General features: G+C 42.5%; 1 protein-coding gene across 1 annotated transcript; it reads left to right on the plus strand.

The window, feature by feature from the left end:
* Positions 1-19771: 19771 nt before the first annotated feature.
* Positions 19772-22288, plus strand: LOC119364536. Its single transcript, XM_037630016.1, has 4 exons — positions 19772-20687; positions 20786-20983; positions 21056-21335; positions 22012-22288. The coding sequence occupies exons 1-4, from the start codon at positions 19797-19799 to the stop codon at positions 22047-22049; spliced, it is 1407 nt and encodes a 468-aa protein (XP_037485913.1). The 5' UTR covers positions 19772-19796; the 3' UTR covers positions 22050-22288.
* The last annotated feature ends 111 nt before the right edge of the window (positions 22289-22399 follow it).

The following is a 22399-nucleotide window of genomic DNA, read 5'->3' on the forward strand; positions in this document are numbered from 1 at the left end:
GAGCCTCCTACTGGATTGATACCTTGGTTCCCAAAACTGAGGGAAATACTTACGCTACACTTTGCTGCATCACCCTCTCCTCTTCGGGGAAAACCAACGCTAGCTCAAGACGTAGCAGTATGCACCGTTGCGAAAGTTCGTCGTGCCGAGGCACCATGTGATGATCGGGTGTGATAAGCTCTACGTTCACATACAATGGGTGCAAGCCAGTTTTGCACACGCAGAATACTCGGGTTAAACTTGACGAGCCTAGCATATGCAGATATGGCCTCGGAACATTGAGACCGAAAGGTTGAGCGTGAATCATATAGTAGATATGATCAACATAGTGATGTCCACCATTGAAAACTACTCCATCTCACGTGATGATCGGACATGGTTTAGTTGATATGGATCACGTGATCACTTAGATGATTAGAGGGATGTTTATGTAAGTGGGAGTTCTTAAGTAATTTGATTAATTGAACTTTAATTTATCATGATATTAGTGCCTGATAGTATTTTGCATGTCTATGTTGTTGTAGATCAATGGCTCGCGTTATAGCTTCCCTATGTTTTTTATATGTTCCTAGAGAAAACTAAGTTGAAATATGTTAGTAGCAAAGATGCAGACTAGGTCCATGATCTGAGGTGTATCCTCATTGCTGCACAGAAGAATCATGTCCTTGATGCATCGCTAGGTGATAGACCTATTGCAGGAGCAGATGGAGACGTTATGAACGTTTGGCTAGCTCAATATGATGACTACTTGATAGTTTTGTCCACCATGCTTTATGACTTAGAACCGGGACTTCAAAAATGTTTTTTGAAACGTCACAGAGCATATGAGATGTTCCAAGAGATGAAATTGGTATTTCAGACTCATGCTCGTGTCAAGAGGTATGAGACCTCTGACAAGTGCTTTGCCTAAAAGATTGAGGAGAATTGCTCAACTAGTAAGCATGTGCTCAGAATGTCTAGGTACTACAATCACTTGAATCAAGTGGGAGTTAATCTTCTAGATAAGATAGTGATTGACAGAGTTCTCAAGTCACCATCACCAAGTTACTGGAACTTCGTGATGAACTATAGTATGCAAGGGATGACGAAAACTATTACCGAGATCTTCGTGATGTTGAAATAGACGAAGGTAGAAATCAAGAAAGAGCATCAAAGTGTTGATGATCGACAAGACCACTAGTTTCAAGAAAAGGGCAAAGGGAAAGAAAGGGAACTTCAAGTAGAATGACAAGCAAGTTGTCACTCCCATGAAGAAGCCCAAAGCTAGACCAAAGCCTAAAACTGAGTGCTTCTACTACAAAGGAAATGGTCACTGGAAGCAGAAATGCCCTGAATATTTGGTGGATCAGAAGGATGGCAAAGTGAACAAGGGTATATTTGATATACATGTTATTGATGTGTACCGTACTAGTGTTTATAGTAGCCCCTGGGTATTTGATACTTGTTTGGTTGCTAAGATTAGTAACTCGAAACAGGAGTTACAAAATAAATAGAGACTAGTTGAGGGTGAAGTGACGATGTGTGTTGGAAGTGGTTCCAAGATTGATATGATCATCATCACACACTCCCTATACTTTTGAGATTAGTGTTGAACCTAAATAAACGTTATTTGGTGTTTGCGTTGAGCATAAATATGATTAGATCATATTTATTGCGATACGATTATTCATCTAAGACAGAGAATAAATTGTTATTCTGTTTACATGAATAAAACCTTCTGTGGTCATACACCCAATTTTGATGGTTTATTGAATCTTGATCGTAGTGATACACATATTCATAATATTGATGCCAAAATATGCAAAATTGATAATGATAATGCAACATATTTGTGGCACTTCCGTTTGGGTCATATCAGTGTAAAGCGCATGAACAAACTTCATAAAGATGGATTTTTGGAATCACTTGATTATGAATCATTTGATGCTTGTGAACCGTGCCTTATGGGCAAGATGACTAAAACTCCGTTCTCCGGAACAATGGAACGAGCTAGTGAATTATTCAAAATAATACATACTGATGTATGCGGTCTAATGAGTGTTGATGCTCGTGGCGGGTATCGTTATTCCAGACCTTTATAGATGATTTGAGCATATATGGGTATATCTACTTAATGAAACACAAGTCTGAAACATTTGAAAAGTTCAAAGAATTTCAGAGTGAAGTAGAGAATCATCGTAACAAAAAAATAAAGTTTCTATGATCTGATTGTGGAGGAGAATATTTGAGTTATGAGTTTGGTCATCATTTAAAATAACGTGGAATAGTTTCACAGCTCACGCCACATGGAACACCACAGCATAACGGTGTGTCCGAACATCGTAACCGCACTTTCTTGGATATGGTGCGATCTATGATGTCTCTTATCGGGTTACCACTATCGTTTTGGGGTTATGCATTAGAGACAGTTGCATTCACTTTAAATAGGTCACCATCAAAATCCATTGAGACGACGCCTTATGAACTGTGGTTTGGCAAGAAACAAAAGTTGTCATTTCTTAAAGTTTGGGGCTGTGATGCTTATGTGAAAAAGCTTCAACCTGATAAGATTGAACCCAAATCGGAGAAGTGTGTCTTCATACAATACCCAAAGGAAACTGCTGGGTAAACCTTCTATCATAGATCCGAAGGCATGATATTCGTTGCTAAGAATGGATCCTTTCTAGAGAAGGAGTTTCTCTCGAAAGGAGTGAGTGGGAGGAAAGTAGAGCTTGATGAGGTAATTGTACTTTCTCCCGAATTGGAAAGTAGTTCATCACAGAAATCAGTTCCAATGATTCCTACACCAATTAGTGAGGAAGCTAATGAACACGAAACTTCGGATCAAGTTACTACAGAACCTCGTAAGTCTTCCAGAGTATGGTCTGCACCGGAATGGTATGGTAATCCTGTTCTGGAAGTCATGTTACTAGACCATGATGAACCTACGAACTATGAGGAAGCGATGATGAGCCCAGATTCCATGAAATGGCTTGAAGGCCATGAAATCTGAGATGGGATCCATGTATGAGAACAAAGTGTGGACTTTGGTGGACTTGCCCGATGATCGGCAAGCCATAGAAAATAAATGGATCTTCAAGACGAAGACAGACGCTGATAGTAGTTTTACTATCTACAAAGCTCGACTTGTCGCAAAAGGTTTTAGACAAGTTCAAGGAGTTGACTACGATGAGACTTTCTCACCCGTAGCGATGCTTGAGTCCGTCCGAATCATGTTAGCAATTGCTGCATTTTATGATTATGAAATTTGGCAGATGGATGTCAAAACTGCATTCCTGAATGGATTTCTGGAAGAAGAGTTGTATATGATGCAACCAGAAGGTTTTGTCGACCCAAAGGGTGCTAACAAAGTGTGCAAGCTCCAGCGATCCATTTATGGACTGGTGCAAGCCTCTCAGAGTTGGAATATACGCTTTAATGAGTTGATCAAAGCATATGGTTTTATACAGACTTTTGGAGATGCATGTATTTACAAGAAAGTGAGTGGGAGCTCTATAGCACTTCTAATATTATATGTGGATGACATATTGTTAACTGGAAATGATATAGAATTTCTGGATAGCATAAAGGGATACTTGAATAAGAGTTTTTCAATGAAAGACCTCGATGAAGCTGCTTACATATTGGGCATCAAGATCTATAGAGATAGATCAAGACGCTTGATAAGATTTTTCAATGAGTAAATACCTTGACAAGTTTTTGAAGGAGTTCAAAATGGATCAGTCAAAGAAGGAATTCTTGTCTATATTACAAGGTGTAAAGTTGAGTAAGACTCAAAGCCCGACCATGGCAGAAGATAGAAAGAGAATGAAAGTCATTCCCTATGCCACAGTCATAGGATCTATAAAGTATGTTGTGTTGTGTACCAGTCCTATTGTGTACCCTTCCGTAAGTTTGGCAAGGGGGTACAATAGTGATCTAAGAGTAGATCAATGGACAGCGGTCAAAATTATCCTTAGTGAGGACTAAAGAAATGTTTCTCAGTGATGGGGGTGATAAAGAGTTCGTCGTAAAGAGTTACGTCGATGCAAGCTTTTACACCAATCCAGATGACTCTAAATCTCAATCTGGATACATATTGAAAGTGGGAGAAATTAGCTAGAGTAGCACCAGGTAGAGCATTGAAGACATAAAATATTTGCAAAATACATACGGCTCTGAATGTGATAGACCCATTGACTAAACTTCTCTCACAAGCAAAACATGATCACACCTTAGTACTCTTTGGGTGTTAATCACAAAGCAATGTGAACTAGATTATTGACTCTAGTAAACCCTTTGGGTGTTCGTCACATGACGATGTGAACTATGGGTGTTAATCACATACAGATGTGAACTATTGGTGTTAAATCACATGGCGATGTGAACTAGATTATTGACTCTAGTGCAAGTGGGAGACTAAAGGAACTATGCCCTAGAGGCAATAATAAAGTTATTATTTTTTTCCTTATATCATGATAAATGTTTATTGTTCATGCTAGAATTGTATTAACTGAAAACTTAGTACATGTGTGAATACATAGACAAAACCTATAGTCCCTAGTATGCCTCTACTTGACTAGCTCGTTAATCAAAGATGGTTATGATTTCTAACCATATACATGTGTTGTCATTTGATGAACATGATCACATCATTAGGAGAATGATGTGATGGACATGACCCATCCGTTAGCTTAGCATTATGATCGTGTTAGTTTCATTGCTACTGCTTTCTTCATGATTTATACAAATTCCTCAAACTATGAAATTATGCAACTCCCGAATACCGGAGGAACACTTTGTGTGCTACCAAACGTCACAACCTAACTGGGTGATTATAAAGGTGCTCTACAAGTGTCTCCGATGGTGTTTGTTGAGTTGGCATAGATCGAGATTAGGATTTGTCACTCCGATTGTTGGAGAGGTATCTTTGGGCCCTCTTGGTAATGCACATCACTATAAGCCTTGCAAGCAATGTGAATAATGAGTTAGTTACGGGATGATGCATTACATAACGAGTAAATAGACTTGCCGGTAACGAGATTGAACTAGGTATTGAGATACCGACGATCGAATCTCGGGCAAGTAATATACCGATGACAAAGGGAACAACGTATGTTGTTATGCGGTTTGACCGATAAAGATCTTCGTAGAATATGTGGGAGCCAATATGAGCATTCAGGTTCCGCTATTGGTTATTGGCTGGAGACATGTCTCGGTCATGTCTACATAGTTCTCGAACCCGTAGGGTCCGCACGCTTAACATTCAGTGATGATCGGTATTATGAGTTTATGTGTTTTGACCTATCAAAGGTTGTTCGGAGTCCCGTATGAGATCAGGGACATGATGAGGAGTCTCGAAATGTTCGAGACGTAAAGATCGATATATTGGAAGGCTATATTCGGACATCGGAAAGGTTCTGAGTGGTTCGGGTATTTATCGGAGTACCGGAGAGTTACGGGAATTCGTCGGGGAGTATATGAGCCTTATTGGGCTTTAAGGGAGAGAGAGAGAGGGTCTGCCTAGGGCAAACCGTGCCCCCCAAGGCCTAGTCCGAATTGGACTAGGGGGAGGGGCGGCGCCCCCTCCTTCCTTCTCTTCTCTCTCCCCTTTCCTTCTCTCCTACTCCTACTACTTGGAAGGGGGGAATCCTACTCCCAGTGGGAGTAGGACTCCCCAGGGCGCGCCATAGTAGAGGGCCGGCCCTCCCCCTCCTCCACTACTTTATATACAGGGGAAGGGGGGACCCCATACACACACACAAGTTGATCATTGATCTCTTAGCCGTGTCCAGTGCCCCCCTCCACCATAATCCACCTCGGTCATATCATTGCGATGCTTAGTCGAAGCCCTGCGTCGGTAGCTTTATCATCACCGTCATCACGCCATCGTGCTGACGAAACTCTCCCTCGACACTTTGCTGGATCGGAGTTCGTGGGACGTCACCGATCTGAACGTGTGCAGATTGCGGAGGTGTTGTACGTTCGGTACTAGGATCGGTCGATCATGAAGATGTACGACTACATCAACCGCGTTGTCATAACGCTTCCGCTTTCGGTCTACGAAGGTACATGGAGAACACTCTCCCCTCTCGTTGCTATGCATCACGATGATCTTACGTGTGCGTAGGATTTTTTTTGAAATTACTACGTTCCCCAACATTTATGTCCTATATAGCATTCACTTATTGATACTTCTTCAAATTGACTTTTCTTCTAAGTGAATGTGATCGGACCCTTTCCCCCTCTATGCTAAACTCAAACTAGTCTGTTCACAAATTCTTCATGTGCATTATATTTGAAACTCGTTCAAATTCTTCACTGTGTCTTTGTGAGCTGAAGAAATTGAGAATGAAACTTTAAAATATTCTTATCTGAATTTCGGCTTTTGCCGCTCAAACTGTTACACATCCCACGATAAACTTATCTATTTACCCACGATCTCACACAATCGCCACCTCTCAGTACATGGGTGACACATGTCACGCGAATGAGAAGGGTCAGGGGCACGTTCGTCCAATTTCCTCGGACGAGCGGTTTTTCACATCAGCTATAAATACCCCCTCCCCTCCTCACTTTGTTTTTACTCCGCTCGACCTCACTCCCTCGCTCGAGCTCTCAAAACCTAGCGCCACCGCTACCTCCATCGTCGCCGGTGAGGAAGAGCTTCACTGCCTCGACCTTGTCGCCGTCGTACTCGCCCCGGCCGCGGATATCTTCTCTTCGCCGCTGCCGTAGACGTCTTCCGCCGCCAAGTTAGGGCGTGGAAGATCTGAGCTGACGAACTTCTCAATCTACACTTCCAGTTCGTCGTGTTCTTCATCAAGGGTAATTAAAAGTTACTTTTACTGCCTTTATTACTACCGATGATCTTCATCAAATCTTCAAAAGGTGTTTATTCCTCAACTTCAACACTCTAAACACTTAGCACAAATCTTCTGCTCTTGATTTGTTTCTCTAAGTGACATTTTTTCATGATTCCTCAATTGTGTGAATCTCACAATCCGCACAACTCTGGAACCTAAGACAAAGAATGCTTAATGAAATTCTTTAAGACACAACTGGTCAATTTCCTCAAACTTGTTTTGTTTTGCAAAAAACTTCTGAGAACGCATATGACCTCTCCAAATTCTTCGCACCTATACTCTGTTCACAGGTACACATGTCAGCTGCTGAATCACTAGGTTCTCATCAACTTAATTCATTTGCAGCGTTCCTCGAAGAAAAGATGCATACTTCCTCAGAGAACTCTATTTGTTCAAATTCCTCAGCTGAAGAAAATGGCAGACGGTAAAAGGCCTTAGAAAGGAGGAAAGAAATTGGAAGTTAACTCTGCATTTGAGATCCCTGATGACATTTACTCAGGGTACTGCATGCCTGATGAGGCAACCCACGGCAAAGAAACCAAGAATGAGCACAAAGTGCGCATACAGAGGATTGAAACAAGATGGGCACGAGAATGGAGGGAGTACAGATATGTCACTCCCAAAAAGATGAAGAAATTCGCTCTTCACCCTCCATGCTCAAGACCTCCTTTGGCACCTGGCCAAAGAGCTGATCCAACAAGCCCTAAACGTGGTGAGGATTATGATGATGAATGGGCCAGGCGGCAAGCTAAATTGGCCAAGCAGGCCAAAGAAGCAGTGAAGAAATTCAATGAAGATTCTGCTGCTGCCGCTGCTGAGGCCATCATGAGCAAGAAGGTTATGCCCAAAAAGCCTGCTCGAAAACCGACTTCCTTGGAAATGCCCTCATGTCCAAGTTCCTCAGCAATGCCCTCACGGCCAATCTCCTCTGTGCCATCAAGGCAAAATCCTCAAGCTGCCCCAGTTCCTCAAGCTGCACCAGTTCCTCGGGCTTTAAAACCCTCAGCTCCTCCGAAAAAGTCCTCAGCACCTGTGCATCTCGCCACGTGCCAAAGGACCATAGGAATCTCAATTGCCTCAGGAGCTTCAGCAAGTACTTCAGTTCCTCATCTATCTTTAAAGAGCCCAACTCTGCTGAAGACTAAGGCCACTGCAGGACGAGGCACTAGACCAAGTCCTCATAAGAAACAAGTTGCTTTTCAAGTGCCTTCTAATGATGATGAGGCTGCTGATGATGAATTGGCTGATATCATCCAAGATAGACTGCAAAGGGCCGCTAGTGCCAAAGGTAGTACTGTGCCTCTTCTATTGGATCCAAAGAAGATCCTGGATTTCATTGACCTCTGCCACAAAGATCCAAATACTCCTCTGCCAGAGCTAAACCTCACACCTGGAGAAAGTCGCATGTTGATGGTGCTCATTACTGAAGAAAAGTGGAAACTTGATCAAGCCAGAGCTGACAAGAAAGCCCATTACAAGAAGCAACGCTATCTTAAGGATAACGTTCTGAGGTTATCGCCTGAGCAACTCATTGCTATGCAATCTGACATCAAAAATCTTAGTGATGAATTTGGTGCCTATAAGGTTGAATGGCTGGGAGCCAAGGTCAGATTCGTCAAAATGGCAAAGAAATTCACTTCAAATGTTGCTGATCCTGCACACATTGAAGTCACTCTGGCTGAAGCATCTGCCCAGCCAACTGAAGGACATGCCAGCACCGCTGATGAAAATCAAGCTGCTAATGAAACTGCTAGCACCAGGGCTGAAGAAATACCAGTCGCTGAAGAAACTACCAGGGCAACCCCTAGTGTTGCGCCTGAAGAACAAGTCAGGACAGCTAAAGAATCTTAAGTTGTGCTTGAAGAAACTGCACAAGACAGGCCAACTGCATCAGTTGTGCCTAAAGAAATCGATCCAATTCCCTCTGCTCCGTCTGCATCAACACCAAGCCCGATTATTCCTTCTGCTCTGGAAGTGAAGAAAACAAAAGCTGCGGAGAGAGCCGCTCTGAAGAAAAGGAAAGCATCTATTTTCTCAAAATCTTCTGCACCCAAGAAGGCAAACATTTTGACGAGCTCTATTGAGAACCCTATCGACGATGTTCCTCTTTCAAGCATGCCATCAAAGGAACTTGTTCCTTATGGTGAAGATTATGAGATTCCTGATGAATTTGCTGAAGAAGATCCCTCTGCTGCTTCCACAGAGCAGATGGATGAAGAAATTGAAGTGGATGCTATCACTTCAACTCCCCAGGTATCATCGCCAATGTCTCAGTTCACAGTTGAAGAGCCCAGCGTTGAAGAAATGGAAGAGGACGAGGATGTGGACATTGGGAGCACCACACCTGTGATGAACGATGATTTTTGGGACAGTCAGCACCTCTGTTCACACCACTTCAACAAATTTCTCAGTCCCCAGCACCAACTGAAGTTTTGATGGGCTCTGAAAAAATTCATACTACCCCTTCCATTCATGAAGAGATTCCAGCCACTAGTGCTGATGACCAAGATGATGAAGAAATGGAGGCCCAGGCTGCTACTGAAGCAGAAGCTGATATTCCTCGGCCCGCGGCTCCGGAGATTGAGATTCCTGAGGTTATTCTTCAACTGACTGTTACTCCTCAGCCAAAGCCGAAGAATCCTTTCTCCAAGACTCCAAAATTCAAGGCTGATGCTTTCTTCAATGAGCATGTGTTCTTCACTGACTATAATCCATATGACTGTGCTCGTCTGAGAAGGAAGCGCTTCTGGACTGCCAGCCAAGCCAACTTCTATTCCTCAGTACTCTTCAACAAAGACAAAGTCTTCGACCATGAGCATATTCCTCATGTTGATATGGAATCACTGCCTTGCTTCACACCAGTCCTTGCTGCTATTCATGATGCTGCACTGCTTAACTTCTGCACGGACATCTGTGATTGGAATGAAGAACTCATTCTTCAGTTCTATGCGATGCTGCACATCACTGGCAATGCAGAAGATGTGAACTCTTGGGTGTTGGACTGGATGACAGAAAATACTCACTATAAGGCACCAGCAACTGAATTGCTTCGTGCAATGCCTGTCAGTCCTTCCCCAAAAGGTGCACGTCTCATCTATTCTGAAACTAAAATGTGTAATCATTTTATGCAAGTTCTGATGAAGCCATTGAAGCCTGGTCAAGCCTCAAGGACAAAGTTCCTTGTGAAGGAATTGCAACATGTGCCAAGGACAGTATACCGTATTCTGACCAAGACTCTAAGTCCTATCAAAGGCCACGACTCGAATGATGAAGAAGTTGTTGGCATCATAAAGAATCTACTTTTCAATATCATGCACAGTATTCCGGTGAACTACCATGACTTCTTCATGAGGACTTTGGCAAATGTTGTGATGTCTCCTTTTGAGTTGAAGCCTTATGCTACTTGGATTATGAGATTCCTCAGATCAAGGTCTTCACTCAACTACAAAGCTGATACACTCAACCATGGAAGTTACTTGCGCCCCATTGAAGTCCTCAAGCGGACATTTTCCTCAACTGATGAAAAGGGCAAGGCCACTGCAATTATTGATGAGGGCAGTCGACCATTAGATGGACAGTTCTGTAAAGCTGCCTCATATTCCACCAATAACGACTCTGCTACTCATGACTCTGTCGCCAATGCCTCAAAGCAAAGTCCTCAGGCCACAGCTCCAAGGGTGATGACTGATCGTGAGCTTCTCCTCAGTCTTCATCAGAAGGTGGATCGCAATCATAAATGGGTCAGACGTCAGTTTGGTTCAATTCTTCACAACATGACTGCCACATATAATTCAGTAAAGAAGAACCACTACTACCTCAATGAAGTTTTTGATCGCACCTGGGATGTCCTGACTCATCTCTACGGTGATGAAGATCTCAAGCAGATGGGCTTCAAGCATGACTTCGGCTGGTCTAAGCCTCCTCCGAAGAAATTCAAGAAGGTTGAAGTTCCTTCTTTGGTGCCCAGTTCATGTTCCTCATCGTGCGACACTGATGAAAATGAAGATTTGGACGACACTGCGGCAGGCCCTACTCCAACAACGGACCCCAACAACGCTGGCGCTCCTCCATCGACTTCGTGATGAAATTCTTCAGGGGCGTTAGTCCTCATTTTTCACCCCTTTTGGTCATTTGATGACAAAGGGGGAGAAATTTGAGTTAGTCTTCAAGCGGGTCTATATATATGGGCGTTTTTTGTTAAGTTGCAACCCTCGCTCTTCTGAAGCTTTTGTTGACTGAGTTGTAAACTTAAGTCCGATGGTGACCTGATACTTTTGCTCTGTTTTTCTGCATGCTATTTCCTCATTAATGCTATGCACGCATGCTGAATTACATCAGTCATCATATTTCATCATGCATTTCAAATTCTTCATTTCATATGTTAAATGCGTGTATGAATTGCAAGATATAGGGGGAGTTCTCCATGATTCTACTCTTCAATCTACATTGCTTCAAAAGCAAATTCCTCAGTATGCACATCTTCAGTGGGAGTTCTTCTATATCTTGCAATCAAATTTCCCAATATTGAGTACTTTAAATTCATATGTTTATCTCCGTTAGAACTTAACCTATATTGTCATCAATCACCAAAAAGGGGGAGATTGTAAGTGCATCTGGTGCCCCTTAGTGATTTTGGTGTATTGAAGACTTATAGGTTAAGGGACTAATATGTTTGTGAGTGTACACATGCTCTATAAGTCAATGAGGAGTTTGATATTTACAGTGAAAGTCGACCCCTAAAAATGAATGTCTTCGATTGAAGACTTTGGTTCTCCTGAAGACTTTGAAAGTGAAGAAATTGGTGTGACCTTGAAGACTTGGATATTCATGCGAGGAATCTGAAGCGTCAAGACTTTTGTTTTCTTAGTTTCATTTTCTCTTTCTTGAGTCATAGGAAACACCGTACTATTAAAGGGGGTCGAGGTAATACTAAGGAAACTGATCTCCAAGTGATGCTCATCTCAAAATCCTACCTACCCAATCCTTCGAGTGAAGCCATTGAAATCTCATATCAATTCAGTCAATTTATTTAGTGATAGAGACGAAGATCTTCTGGTCTCTGAGGAATTTGTTCTGACTGAGGAGTTAGGAATTCGCCAGTGTGAATTACCTACACTATGAGGAACATGATAGCCCTGAGGAATTCGAACCTCAAATCCGACCGTTGCTGTGCCACGTGCCAGCTGTCCAAAATATCTTCCCACCTAACGGTCATATCATTCAAGGGCATTTATGTCTTATCATGTCGGGCTGCTTCCTAGGCTATAGATAGCCGCCTCCTACAACCACTAGCTGGTTGGCTGCTCGGAGAGAAACTGACACTTGTCATTTGAGAGCATCCCATCCTCCGAGGAATTTGAGCGAAAATCATCAAGTGAGGAAAACCCAAATCCCAAACCCAAACCTACAAACCCCAAAGTGATTGAGCATCACTGAAGAGATTGTTCCTGTGTGGAACCGACGCTTGTTACCTTTGAGGACTGTGTATCCTCCAGACGGTTAGGCGTCATGGTCTGAGCATCCAAGAGGAATTGTGGATTGACGAGTGACCAAGTCTGTGAAGGTTTGGAAGTCACCTGTGAAGACTTACCACTACTGTTGGGCGAGGTCTGTGTGATCTTAGCTCAAGGAGAATACAGTGAGGACTGTGTGTCCTTGAGTTTGAATACTCAGCCGCTCCAACCAGACGTACAACTGTCACAACAGTTGGAACGGGTCTACCAAATCATTGTCTTCACCAAGCCTACTGGTTCTATTTCCTCAACCCTCTCATTTTCTCAGTTATGTGTTGATGAACCTGATCATTACTGTTTGAAGACTTTGACTGAAGACTTTCTCTAATTCCTCAATACTATTTCTTCAGTCAGTTTGTCTTCGTCCTGCTTATCCCGTGTTTATGCTTTCTGTACTCTGTGTTTTGTATTTCATTTCATCATGATGACTGTGTTATTGCTCTGTTATGCTTATACCTGAGTACTTATTCCGCTGCAAGTAGTTCTTCACTTAGGAATTTCCCCACCCTGAAATTCTTCAGTGAAGAATTCATAAAAATCGCCTATTCACCCCCCCCTCTAGTCGATGTAACGCACTTTCAAGAGTGAAGGCAAATAGTATCTGGACATATGAACTAGAACAGAACATATGTAGAACATAGAGTGGAACAAGAAAGGCTAAAGCAAGAAACTAACGCAATATCTTAAACAGAGAGAACACGAAGACATACGGAACAATGGCAGAAGCACTTGTCTTGGGGTCGGTGTCCTCGTCAGCCATGTCATCGAAGAGGTTGTCGACGTCGGGGAAGTAGTCGTCGGAGTCTGGGGCGTCTGTGATGAAGAAGTCGGAAGTCGTGCAGAGCGCTCCCCAAAAACCTTATCACCCTTCTCCCGTACATGACTCAAAGTGGTGGGTTTCGAAGGCCTGTTGTCCCGACCTGCGGTACGCTGCAAGCTGGGATGGAGAAGATCATAACAGTACCTCAATGCTCAGGACGGTGGCGAGAGGAAGATGATATTCTGATGTGCGTCTCTGGAGAGGAGCGACCTCCCTTTTATAGGCACAGGAAAACGAGGCGAGAGGGAAGCGACAAAAGGTGAAACAAAGAGACGGAGATGAAGCAAACAGCCAGCAGCCAAAGGGCTGCACCGTTCGCATTCAATCTCCACTATCGAAAAAAATTTCAAGCTTTCCTGTGACCTTCCGTATACCAGTCGTGCGTGGTAAAAATTTAGACATCGGCCTTGCACGAATGAGTCAAGTGGGCCTCTAGAATTTATTAGGAATTTTTGAAATTGCTATTGAGTTGTCCCAAAATAAACTAAATCCCAGCAAGAGCGAGCGAGAAAAATCAAAATTTCAGGTAAAAAGTCATATGAAACTTAAAACTTACTGTGCCCTCGTGCGGGTTCAACTACTTCATGAATCGTGAAGCAATCAAACGGCCGTGCAGGGCTTAGCAGCTGCGTGCCCCTAGGAATTTCCGTGTTGCTCACCATGTCATGTCTCTGGATGTACAAGTTCAACTCACTGTCGTAGAAACTGCATTGTTTTCTCCTTGCTCTCTGTTCAAAGTATACATGGTTGTGTATTCCATGTTGTACTATGCTCTTGAGCTGGAAAAAGTTGGCGCCTCATGGGCCTTTTTCTGTTAAAAACAATCAAAATCTCTCATCATGATTGCCCTTCCGCTGTAAAAGTGAAAATTGAGCTCTAGTTCGTAGGATCCGAACTGATGACCTAGGTGGAAGCAACCATCAATGTGTCATTACCTGAGTTGTGTGCGTTTTTTTGGTAGGTATTTCTCCATATTTCTATAAAAATCATTTGATTTTTTAAGATGATAAAATTTAGTTTTCGGGCAACCGGACGTACCATTGCCCTTTGGTAGAAAACTTGATCCGTAAAGAAAAAAGCATTGCTGCTGGCTTGGGTTTGTATAACACAACAATTTTGGATTCCTCCCTTCGACCATGCACCTTACAAGAGTGACTTTTTCCAGGAGAACGTCAAGCATTTTATTCATCTACAAGAGCTTTACCATGAAAAAAAAACAGAAAACTCACTAGCCCCTAGCCAACATGTGCACTGCCAAGTTTCAGATCTCGAAAGGCATGGATGAACGAGCAAGATTCAAAAGAATTGTTAGTCGTCTCAATATCGAAAATCACTAAAATGACCTGTGTGTTGTTGTTGAGTGAGCCATATTGAAACAAATGAATTAATAGGTGCTAAAAATAACTAAAACTGACTAAAATATGTAAGAGTGTTCTTGGTTTGATTCTAAAAAATGAACCATAATAATTTAAAATGATGTATAAAAAATGGAAAACTTTTGAATTGAATTTAACACGATGCCATATTTTAACAAAATTGTGAAGCATGGACTATATATTTTCATTTCAAGCGTCTAACAGGCATACCATCCATGACCATACAAAAATTAACAAAGAAATTACTTGAAAAAGGTAATTTATTTGTGCATGCATGACTTGCCTATGACACACAATTTCAATCGAACAACTATCAATAATTGAGGTGTCATGGATGTGCTCATGTGAAGAAAAATCTAGCCATTTGAATGTAGAATGACACACAATTCCGATCAAAAGGCTATCAATAATTGAGAGGACATGAAACCACATATATGCAGAAAGTTTCTTATAGAGAGATATGATAATAATAATAATCTAAGATTGATCATTGCTAGGTCTAGAAAACCAATATATTTTCACAAGTATATCTTAGTACTTTAACTAAAAGTACTCTTGTTTAATGCATTTTTTGAGAGAAAATATATTAGTTGTCTTGGTTTTGATGTTAGGGCATCTCCAACGCCATCCTCTAAAACAGACACATTTTTGGTCCGTGGACTGGTCCGGTCCGGACCAGTCCACGGACACTGATGTCGGATCTGACCATTTAACCTTGCCGTCTAAATGTACGTCCCTGATTTTTTCCAAGTCTGCAACACTCAAAATAATAATAGAAAACAACATGATTTATCCATAAATAACATGCGAATATCCCTAGAACACAATAGTTCAAATTTAAATATTGCATCCTAGATACCCGGATGTTCAACAAGTTTTCTGAATTCATCGATTCCAAATTCAATGATACTTGAGTCAGAATGGCACATGTCATCCCACATACTGCCCCTTAAGCTTCATCCAATAATATATGTGCATGAATGGCTCCCTCAATCATGTAGTACAACACGACATCGCATGTTATACAATGTGTAGAGCAACATTAGGTGAAGAATGAGTTAAGCCAACATGTAGAATAATAAGAAGCAAAGCTTTCGATCTCCATGGTTGACGAGCCAAATGGCCACCTTTATCTCCACTCAGTGAAATGCACCGCAATACTTCATGATGGAATTGTAGATGGTGTACCGTTGATGCAATATCGACTTCACATTACATTCATGGAAGACGTGCATGTCGTAGGAATGAAGTTCTTTTGCTCATGGAACGTCGCATGCACGCATTGCAAACATATTGAGCCCCTTGTTTTCCTGCCTACAAAGTCCACAAATACAACCAACCTCACATCGCACAACAACTCATCCTCAATCACTAAGTACCCCGTCATTGAATTACTCTAGGAAACAATAAAAAGCTCAATGAAATATGACTGAACACCTACCGAGCGTGGTGTCCACTATGGACGTCGTCGATAGGGAACGGAGGGTAACTGGATGTGGAGGGATCCTGGGTGGGCATGGGCGTAGTACAAGGCGGGCAAGCGTGTTGGTACGGGCTGCCGACGCCTGAGGATGCCACGGCGGTGGCCGGAGAGGTACAACGGCGACGGCAGATGATGAGTGTGCGTATGCAAAGCAAGGGCGGAATGGCAGAAAAGTGGACCAGGAGGGGATTTGAGTGAGTCAGGGGCGTCGAAACCCTACGTGGTGACCGTTCAGACTCTCCAAAGCCTCCCGTTCAGTTTGCTTCCTATTCGGCGGAAACAGACATCTAGACGCGTCAACGGATCAATGAAGTACCGTGTTGGGTGGCGAAATGATTTGTTCGGACGCTTGCAGACTGTTTGAAAGGCCACGTTGGATATGAGCTATATTTCAACCAAGATACAACAAAATTCTCTTTCTTTATTAAATAAGGTACCACCGTAGATTTTTGTCCAGGTCGTGTGCTTTAGATATATAGATAGGCATGGTGGAGCATTGGGACTGCCCTTTAACAAATGCTTAACAGAAACAAATGAAAATACCAAGCAATTTGTAAATAGTGAATCTTTTTGGATCGCAAGAGCGAGTAACACTATAATAGTAGAACACAAAATTGGTCTTTTTTAGAAAAAAGGATAGGAGTAAGTTTATATCCAATTCACACGTACCCTTTTTTTTCATAGCTATCTAAAGATTAAATTATAATTTTACTAAGTTTCAAACAACAAACAAAATCAATAGTACCAAGTATTAAAAAAATCCATTCCCCAAAAAGGTGTACTTGCATTAGACAGATGAATCAAAAGGCAATAGCAAGTTTCTATCCACTACCTACGTGCCCGAAATTTTCGGTAGTTTTCCAAAGCTTAAATTTTGAATTTGACAAAGTTTCAACCAGAAAACAAAACTAAAAGTAAGTTTCTACCCAATACATGTGTACCAAAAAATTCCGTAGCTTTTCAAAAAGTACTAGAAGTCCATTAAGTTTCAAACAGAAACACGGAAGAAAATACAAGGCACAAAAAGAAAACATTCTACAAAATGGAGTAGTAGGAGTACATGCAAAGTTGCAATGGACATCGGCCGAATACAAAATGGCAAAGGATATCAAACAATAATCTATCCTCGTTTTTCTCTCCCTGGCGGCTGGAACCCTAGCCGCCGCCAGGAGAGGCCCTCTTTCAGCGCCGTCCTCCGGTGGCTCCCCTTCGCCGGTGACCTCGGTCGTCGGTGGTAGAGGGTCGCCGGATCCACGCGTGTGAATCGTTTTTACTCCCTTGTAGGGTTTTAGGTTGTTTATCATCTTGGTTTCGGCGGCGACGATGACATTGTTGAATAAAGATTCTTTGGATCCTTCTCTGATGAGGCCATCGGTCCTATGGTCGGGGATGGATTTAGAAACCAGCCTGTTCAAGTAAGGATGGCATGGCGGCGGCATTCTCGTGGTTGACATGTGTCCTCGAGCTTCGCTGTTGCGACGACGTTTGCTCCAGCGTCGACACGGAGCTTGGGAGGTAGTTCAGAAGTGGATGCAGATTGTGGTCTACATCGACTACATCTGAAGACGGAACGTGTGCTGGGTTCATGGTTCGTGGATGGCAGGTATGGTTTCCTCCTTCGGCGTCTTAGTCGTGGTGGGGCGCCAGATTTGGAGTTCGATGGCGTGTCCGGGATGTTGCCCCGGTCTGATTCGTTCAATGGCAATGGCTTCACTTTTTGTGAACCACCTTGGAGGTCCGCAAAGCTGCATATCAGCGACGGAGCTGCGTCGAGCTCAGGTGAAGAGGTGATCCGTTATTCTTTTCTTCGATGGCTGTTGTGGTGGTGCCGGAGGCAGGTGACGGACGTTGGTGTCAAGCTCAGAGATGTTCTGCTATTTTTTTAGTTTTGTCATGTCGGTTCTTACGTGCCGTGTACTTTAGACTAGCCACAATGGGTAGTAAAATAGAGTAGTAACATGGACATGTTACTACTCTATGTTACTACCTCTATAGTGGGGAGTAAGACTAGCCACAATGGGTAGTAACATAGAGTAGTAACATAGACATGTTACTAATCTATGTTACTACCTCCATAGTGGGGAATAACATATGTGTGATAACATGCAACACTTCATTTATTAGGCTATAGACACATCCTGTCTTGATATGTGTGATGTTACTCATACTACTAGTAACTAGCTATGTTACTTAGACCTCTCCCAATGCATTGGTGCTAAAGTGGGGTGCTAAGTGCATTAAAATGCTTAGAAACTAATGTCTCCAATGCATCGGTGCTTAGTTTTTGTAGCTAAGCCTCCTCTATTTAATTGTTTACTAATAAAACTCATTCATGTATTGGTTGGTAGTCTTTTTGCCTAGGTCCACGTGCTTAGCATTAGTTTTTATTGGACTCACCATAATATTCTCTCTCCTCTTGAATTGCTTTGCCACATCATTTATCTGTCTATGTGGCACCCTTAGCACCTGTACACCATGAAGCATTGGGAAGGACCTTACTCCTATTGTGGGTAGTCTAACATATGTGTGGGTAACATGCAACACTTCATTTATTAGGCTATAAACTCATCTTACCTTGATATGTGTGATGTTACTCATACTAGTAGTAACTAGCTATGTTACCACATGCCTCTCTTTCTTCATTTATTATTGCCACATTATCTATTTTATCTAGATATATGTAATGTTACTATCTATGTTACTACTTATGTTACTCTCATTGTGGGTAGTCTTACGCTGGTCATAGTGGGGAGTAACTTATACTAGTGTCATGCATATGACACTAGTCTAAATTACTACCTTCATAGTGCAAAGTAACATAGTAGTAGTGTCATAGAGGACTTCATTAATTAGCTTGTAGACTCATCTTATCTTGAAAAACGCTATATTACAATAACATAGTATGTTACCTCTTCTCATTAACTACATGCCACATAAGCAAATATATTACTTGCTAAGTTACTCTCACTATAACCAACCTAACTTAGACTAGTGTCATGTATATGACATTACTCTATGTTACTACCTTCATAGTGCAAAGTGTTTTAAAAGTAGTATCATATATGGTTGCATTTATTAGCTTATAAACTCAACTTTTTTGGGAAGCGCTATGTGATGGTAATATAATATGTTACTTCAAACACCTCTCACCTTATTAACTAGGTGCCACATAAGCAAACTTGTCTTGGATTGTGCTGTGTTACTAGCTAAGTTGCCCCCACTATGACTAGCCTTATTCTTTATGATATAAATGAGACACATATTACTATGAAAAAAAATACAAAATGGCAAAGGAAGGAATTTAAGGCTGCTCAAAGTGGGAGTAACATAGGCAGTAACATGCATGCTACATAGGTAAGAAATATGATGTGACAAATAATTAATGAGGAGAGATATAAATGGAGTAACATACTACCTCCGTCCGGGTTTATTGGTCCTCATTGTATTTCGTGCCAAATTTTAACCATAGATTAAACTAACAAAATATTCATGCATGTCAGCAAACATTATATTTTTAAAAACTATGTTCAAATACGAATCCAATGAGATAATTTCTCTTGACATGCATTACCACTTTGTTAGTTAAAATTTTAGTCAAAATTTGACACAAACTACAAAAGGGACCTATAAACAGGACGGAGATAGTAATATGTTATCATCACATAGCGGTTTCCAATATAAAATAAGTCTACTAAATAATAAATGAAGCCCTCTGTATTACCGCATCTATCACATCTATCACACTTTCACTGAGCTTCCATGGAGCTGAGATCTCGGCGCTGCCCGTCCGAGCAGCTAGGCGGCGGACCGGACTGCATCAGCGTCCTTCCCGACGATCTGCTCCTCCTCATCCTCGCCCGACTCGGATGCGCCGGCGCCGCCGCGCGCACCGACGTTCTCTCCCGCCGGTGGCGCGGCCTCTGGCCCCGCCTCCGCCAGATCGTCTTCCGCGACGTCCCCTACGCTTCGCTCGAAGCGGCGCTCGGCGGCGTCTCTCGCCCCCCTCCCCCGGTTTCCCTCCTTGAATTCCGCGTCCCCGACAAGCGTCTCCCCGGGCATCGCAGGCCCGACTCCGCCGGCATCAACTCGCTGCTGCTCGCCGCAGCGGGGCTCGAGCCGGAGGCGCTCGTCGTGGCTCTCCCCTCGCACTTAATAGGCTGTACGCTCGTCCTCGACCTGCCTTACTTCCACCGCACCGCCTCCATCGTGCTGGACATTTGTTCCATCCTCAGCGTGCCTGCCGGCGTCGAGTTCCCCGCGCTCGAGACGCTGTCTTTGTCGTGCTTCCTTCCCGACCTTGACTCCTTCATCCCCTGCTGCCCGCGCTTGCGCACGCTCAGGCTTGGCAGCCTCTTTTTGGGCGTCCTGCGCCTCAACTCTGTGTCGCTGCAGGAGCTTGTGGTGGATCGCGAGGCAGGGTTGACAGACCATATCAGCATTGTTGCCCCCGTGCTCAGGCAATTGACCATGTCCTTCATATCCTCGAATCCCAGCATCTTCGTCTCGGCACCAATGCTGGAGAAGGTCTCATGGCGCTGCTGCTATACCGACGGCTCTATTGTGTTTGGTTTTTGGCTACTAGAGGAGGTGTTACTACGGACAGCAGAGACACAAGGACAACTCACTTCGCTGCACATTCATTTTGGCGCCGTTCGTACCTTATCCCTACCTTCTCCTGCACAATCTACTACAAATTCTGACTAAATTAAATTTGTGAATGATATATATCTTGCCAATACTTTTTTCAGAGATCGCTGATTTTTCATGGTGAAGCGGATACCATTACTCAGGATATAGAAAAGCATATGATTGCTGAGTTTTCTATTTTGGAACTACATCTCCGAACAAGTGGACATATGTTTGGAGCACTCGCGTTTCATCTCCTAGGGAGTAATCGAATTTGTACTGCTATGCAGAAGCTTAAGGTCATCCTACAGAGATCAGCGGTAATATTCTGCTCTGATTACATACCCCAATGATACATTGTGTAATAATTCACATATAATTTTTGGTTTTAGGTGAAAGAAAAATGCTCACCAGATTGTCCATGTGAGTCCTCGGGCTGGAGAGTCCAAACTATCTCCTTGACTGCTCTCGAAGAAGTGGAGATCAACGGCTTTGAAGGAGACAATCATGAGCTTGATTTCTTGAAACTGGTACTCAGATGTGCGCCAATGCTTAAAAGAATGATTGTGAAGCTGTCAGATAAGGCCTCAGCAAGTAGCTGTAGACGAACAAAACTATACAACATCTTCAGGGCCAATTCATCTGTGGAATTCTATGTCTATCTTAGCTCCGGTGAGTATGGTTGTCATTCATGAATAGCATGCTCCTAGATGCAGCAAGGATATAACTGTTAATCCTGATAACTTTCGTCGAAACCTAAAGTTAAGTTGTTCGTTATTTTCATGTTGTGCAGAATTAGAATATCTAGGGTGTCTGTATTGACCATCAAATTTTGAAGTCTGGTGCATATGTATCCCAGTTATCAGTTAAGAGATCTCATTAGTTAAATATAATTACTCACGAGTGGGCAATAAGCAATTTGAATTTTTTTTGCAGACTTCCATGCCTAAGTTGCACTTTTAATTTACTCAATCTTCCGTGTTGAATTTTTTATCACGCCCTTGTATTTTGCAGCTGTATTCAGGTTAATGTCTCATCTGAATTTCATTGTGCTTATTTAGTTCCAGTTAAAACTTAAATTATGTCTGAGGAGTGCTTTGGTATTGCTCTCTGCCGTCAGCATGTAAAAAGACAGTTTCTAGATTACCTGAAGTTAAGGTCTCATCTGAATTTTATTGTCCATATTTTGTTCCAGTTAAGTTCTGTTCGATGAGTACTTTTGTGTTTCTCTCTGCTTACAGCTTGTATTGTGTTTTATCTGCCAGCGACAGCAATCTTTACTCATAACAACGACTCTTAAATTTGAGCACATTATGATACTGATCAGAGCTTATTTCATCGTCTGCAGGGCTAATGCACGGTAGCCAAAATTGCCTGTCTACTTGATTCTCACCCATACATCTGTGGACATGTGTTGTGCATCAACAAGACCGTTCTTTCCTGCGATGGCCAACTCTGTTACCTGTGTTAGGATTTTGCTTTGTTGCTTCAACCGATTATCTTAGGTGTTGTTTTGCCAGTGTACTGAAGCTTTATATGTGGCTCTAAGTGGTACACTCTTAGTTAATTTCTGAATGGTTCCTCTGCCATTCAGTAATCGAAGATAATGCATTCAACCTGTGTCAGTTATGTTCTGCAAGCTAGTAACCAAGCTTACGGTTTCAATTGCTTGTCGCGCTGTTTCATTTTGATGATGCATTGTGCGTTTTCACCAAAAGTAGATTGTGCAGCAATAG

The sequence above is a fragment of the Triticum dicoccoides genome, chromosome 2B (genome assembly GCF_002162155.2).
Source record: "Triticum dicoccoides isolate Atlit2015 ecotype Zavitan chromosome 2B, WEW_v2.0, whole genome shotgun sequence".
Taxonomy (NCBI): Eukaryota; Viridiplantae; Streptophyta; class Magnoliopsida; order Poales; family Poaceae; genus Triticum; species Triticum dicoccoides.